General features: G+C 37.8%; 1 protein-coding gene across 1 annotated transcript; it reads right to left on the bottom strand.

Annotated features, from left to right (window-relative positions):
- Positions 1-650: 650 nt before the first annotated feature.
- LOC116326856 (elastase-1-like) lies at positions 651-3587 on the bottom strand. Its single transcript, XM_031748283.2, has 8 exons — positions 3512-3587; positions 3205-3290; positions 2960-3060; positions 1767-1892; positions 1390-1526; positions 1154-1296; positions 906-1055; positions 651-771 (listed from the first exon to the last, which is right to left on the bottom strand). Exons 1-8 carry the CDS (start codon positions 3549-3551, stop codon positions 763-765), a joined length of 792 nt encoding a protein of 263 aa, XP_031604143.1. The 5' UTR covers positions 3552-3587; the 3' UTR covers positions 651-762.
- Positions 3588-4596: the final 1009 nt, after the last annotated feature.

The following is a 4596-nucleotide window of genomic DNA, read 5'->3' as shown; positions in this document are numbered from 1 at the left end:
ACTAAGAATAACTTAATCAAATCACCTGAATTTGATCCTAATCTGACTAATAAACTCCATACTAATGATGATTTCTTATACCAATCTTAAGTTGAATAGAAGAAACGGCTAGACCCAGGCCTTCAACGCACTCCTTTATTGTCCTGTGGCTAATAATGTCCAGTTGGAAAAGCAGTGACTCAGTATGTCCTCCAACTCCTTTGAAACCTTAATCCAACGTGGCCAAAAAATGAGTAAAGACAAGCTAAAAATTATAATTCAAATTTATATTTACTATGGCATCTCAGAATTTGTCTTTTTTTCTTTTTTATAGTAATGACCTGTGTGTACCTCAGCTGTGCTTGGCCGAGGTTAGACATGCACCTGTTGTCTATCTCAGACTTTTTTGCTGTTTCAAATAGTTTTTGCTATCACAGAAGTCACAAAAACATAAAGTGCCTCTAAACTTTCCATCAGTATCCAAGTGTTCAGCATTTACTGTCAACACTATAATTTATATGCTTTCATAAATGATAGTTAATTTTTTTCTCAATGTCCTTGATTCGCGTCTTGTTGCAGGGTAGAATAGACTGATGTCTAAGCCAAAATAAATTACCTTCTTAATGGCATTTCCATTGCATAAACCTTCTGATGATAAATGAGTCATCACACAAAGTTTAATCAGATTTATTTTTGCAGAATTGCACCAGACAAGTGAGTCTGTACAGTAGATGAAAATATGATGGAATGCGGTCTCTGCAGCGTCAACGATTCTTATGCTTACTAGACGATCTATAAAACAGAAAACATTCAAATTGGTTAAGCATTGCAACCTTAGAGATATAACAATAAATGAATTCTATAAAACATATTTAGTTGTAATAATTTCATAAATATCTCTGATCATAAAATCCTTTTATACTAACAGAGTTTATCCAGTTAATGAAAGCGGAGACACGGGTGAAGACAGTAGGCTTCTGGTAAGTATTGCATCCCAGACCAGACACGAAGCTGGCAATACCGTGCACGTAGTATTGTCCACCATTCAAGCAGTTAAGAGGGCCACCAGAGTCACCCTGAGAAAAAAAAGGATTATTATTTTAATTATGTAAAATGATCTTGTATTTCTTTCTGGCAGCATAGTTTTCTTCTTTTTTTGTAGAATCAAACTCACGTTGCATCCAGCCTCATTTCCACCACCAGCGCACACCATGTTGTTATTCACAGTGCTGCCCCACCAGCTAGGGCTGGAGCAGGTAGGATAGTCCACCAAAGGAAGGTAGGCCTGCTTAAGCTGAGGAGACAGGCTACCACCGGCTGGACAAAATAAAATGGTAAGGTACATTAGGCTTTACAGAAGACACCCAGTGATGACAGTGATATTGACAGGAGATCATACAGACAACTCACTGGCGGTGCGCCCCCATCCTGTGATGTAGCAGGGGTTGTTGTTGGGCAGAATCTGGCCAGAGGGAGGCAGAGAGCCCAGCTGGACATAAGTGTTCAGGTTGGCGTCTGAGGCCAGTCTCAGCAGAGCGATATCATTCCTAAGGTAGAGAGTTAACAAAATTCATTTTGCAAAGCCTCTAAAATTGTCTAAATTGTCTAACAATTAAATAAAATAGTTCTGGGAGGCGAATTTTGTTCATATCCTTGACTCATCACATCCATAATGTAACATTCAGACACATTTGCCAAACATAATATTACTTTAAAAGGTTATAAATGGCTACTAACAAACAATTTAAAAAATGCTTAGGAATACAAGACATAAAGGTACTTCTCACCCCTGAGACAGTTTGTTAGCATCCCATTGGGGGTGGACATAAATGGCACTGACAGCTATGACCTGCTCTCTGCCACTGTTGCTGTTGAGGTCATGTTCACCAAGAATGACACGAAAGGTCCGGGGGCTGCAATGTTTCAGACACATCCAAAAACAAACACAACATTGTTAGCAATCAATAAGTTGGATTTCACTGCAGTATACTCTTGTTTATGTTTGATTTATGTTGTTTGTTTGTTTTTCTTTTAAATCAATAAGCAAATTTTCTTTCAATGTGACAGTTACAAATGAGGTTGTAAGATTTTTCCTCATGCCAGTGGCTTTATGAAACACGAAAATAAATCATAAATAAGTATTCAGTTAGAAGTAACCCACTGATTGTCAAGTCAGGGGTTGAATTTCATTTTACCCTCTACTGTAGAGGAGTTTATATTGGTTTTGAGGACCCTTGTTGGATTTCCTTAGTTTTACTATGTCCATAGAAGAGAGGTTTTTTTATGTTTGTTTGTTGAAATTTCCTGCCTTAAAATTCTGTGAATTTTTTTTTCTGTTTTTGTATTTAGGGTGTGGATACTGTTTTTATTTCTTCATTCTAGTCTGACCCTGCTTCTTTTTAGGTCGCTGGTTTCTGTTTCTGGGATTAGTTTAGTTCTTTGTGTTTCCAGACTTCTAAGATTTCTAGATTGCTGCCATCATCCTTCCTCTGTCTCTTGTGTTTATATGTCAGTCTCTTTTTATTTCCCTTCCCTGTACTTGTTGTCAGGTCTTTGCATTTTAGGTTAGGATTAGTCCCCTTTGGTTATTTCCTGTTTTAGCCTTTGTAGGTTTATTATCTTTCCTATTTCAGTTTTACTTCCTGTCTGTATCCCTTTAACCTCCTTAATTGTGCTCAGTTTTTATTGTGTTCAGCTGCCTCCCATTCCCCCCCAATGTGTCTTTTCACCAGTCACCCCTCTGTATACTTATAGCCTATCATCCCTACTCATTCCTACCAGCTGCTGGATTTACAATTGTTCTCTTATCTGGAGTTCATCAGCCAAAATAAACCCCTTGCCTTTTGTTTTTCAAGCCTGCCTCCAGCCCTTTGCATTTGGGTCCTCTTCAGCACTTCACGATGAATGACATAATAAACACAAATAAAACTAACTCCTACAGCCAAAGAATACTGCGTGAGCCTGTTCATCATTTTCTTACGTGTCCACACAGTGAGCCGCAGTCATAACCCAGCCTCTCTGGATCAGAGTTCCTCCACATGTGTGGTAGTAGGAGCCGCCAGAAAGGTACTGAAGAGAGATCTAAGGGAGAAACGGAAATCTCTGTATGTAAAAACATTCAAGCTTAATTAAAGTTTAATTTAACAATCTGATATTTTGGCTCTGAATGACCACATGCTTTCATTTTTATTGTGAAAATCAATTGAATGTGTCATACTGGGTTACCTGCCAGGGCCAGGAGTTGGGTGCAGCCACCTCACCTCCTACAACCCTTTGATCAATGTCCCTCAGATACCTGGGCTCGGCCAGCACTAGTTAAAAAAATAATGATCAGTTTATACACATTAACAGAAATCTAAAAATTTTATTTGCTTTCATCCTTCGGGAAAAGAAAAGGAAAAATGATAGTCGCCAAAAGAGTGACTAAGTGAATGTACGGTCGAGGGCACGACAGAGAGTATGAGAATAAAACGAGACAGACGGATCAATAATGAATGGTTATATAGCGCAATGTCTGCTGTCATTTTCTTACCCAAGGCTGCAAGACTTGTCAACACCAAAAACCTGAGCATGTTTGCAGTCTCAAAACTACTCTGCAGAACCAATGCTGCTTTCCTTCTTTTATACCTGAACTTGACCTTCAGCTGAAGTGGAAAAATGTGACTGCTCTTTCCCCTGTGACAAAACCCAGGTGTGTACCTGTGGTCTGTGTCACACAGCGCTATCACAGCCAGTTAAAAAAAAACCATCCCCTGCTTTGGCCAGTTGAATTCGGTCCAAAATGAATAATGTCACATAGACTGACAGTTTTATCGCTGGATGACATGAGTCACAGTGGTTCAGAGCAGTTAAAAGGAATACATTTATAAATATATTCTTGCTAATAGTGTGCACCACACTTATTTTGGGCAACAGCTTACAGAAAAGATATTTTGTCAAAATACTTTTGTCAGAAAAGGAGTGTAAGAATGATTCATTCTGTAAATAATGACAATAGATCATATCATAATGTCATCATATCAGATACGTATGACAGATACGTATGAAAACCTACACTGTTACCTCTCACCCAATATCCTCAATGAATTATTAAATACAGATCATTCCCATTACAGTGCAGCATGAAATTTTAAAATAAAGTGCCTGATGTAAGAGAGGGCAAGATCTTGTGAAGACTTACATCACAGCATAATCACATGTCCATTTGAACCAGCATGAATTATCAAGTGAGCATGGGAAAGCAAACGGCTGTGGCATCAATGATGTAATGGCATATTCCAAAAGTACACATTAAAATGGAAAACAGGTTCACTTTTTATCTTCTAGTGTCTAGTATCTTCTAATTTTTTTGTTACGTGACAACTGGATGGCAGTGTACTGGATGTTTTGGGGGGTTTATCAATCTTGCCTTAAATTCCTAAAAAAGAAATACAGTGTCACTGACCATGTTAGTCTCTGGAAAGTAAATCTTTTGTTATATTTTAAAATATTTTTACAACTGTCCCATCTGGTCTGTATATTAATTAAAGAGAATATTTCTAAAGTCAGAAGTATAAAGAAATGAAGAATAAAGAAGACAATATTTTATATTGTTGTTATTCAGGCCTAATTTTGTTT

This window comes from Oreochromis aureus, linkage group 5, assembly GCF_013358895.1.
Source record: "Oreochromis aureus strain Israel breed Guangdong linkage group 5, ZZ_aureus, whole genome shotgun sequence".
NCBI lineage: Eukaryota > Metazoa > Chordata > Actinopteri > Cichliformes > Cichlidae > Oreochromis > Oreochromis aureus.
Note: the sequence above shows the minus strand (reverse complement) of the source record. Positions and strands in the feature narration are given on the sequence as shown.

Coding starts and splice junctions, on each gene's coding strand:
- LOC116326856 (XM_031748283.2), bottom strand. CDS start 3,551: ATGCTCAGGTTTTTGGTGTTGACAAGTCTTGCAGCCTTGG. Junction 3,291..3,511: donor GACAAGTCTTGCAGCCTTGG/GTAAGAAAATGA, acceptor TTTTTTAACTAG/TGCTGGCCGAGCCCAGGTAT. Junction 1,297..1,389: donor AGGATGGGGGCGCACCGCCA/GTGAGTTGTCTG, acceptor TATTTTGTCCAG/CCGGTGGTAGCCTGTCTCCT.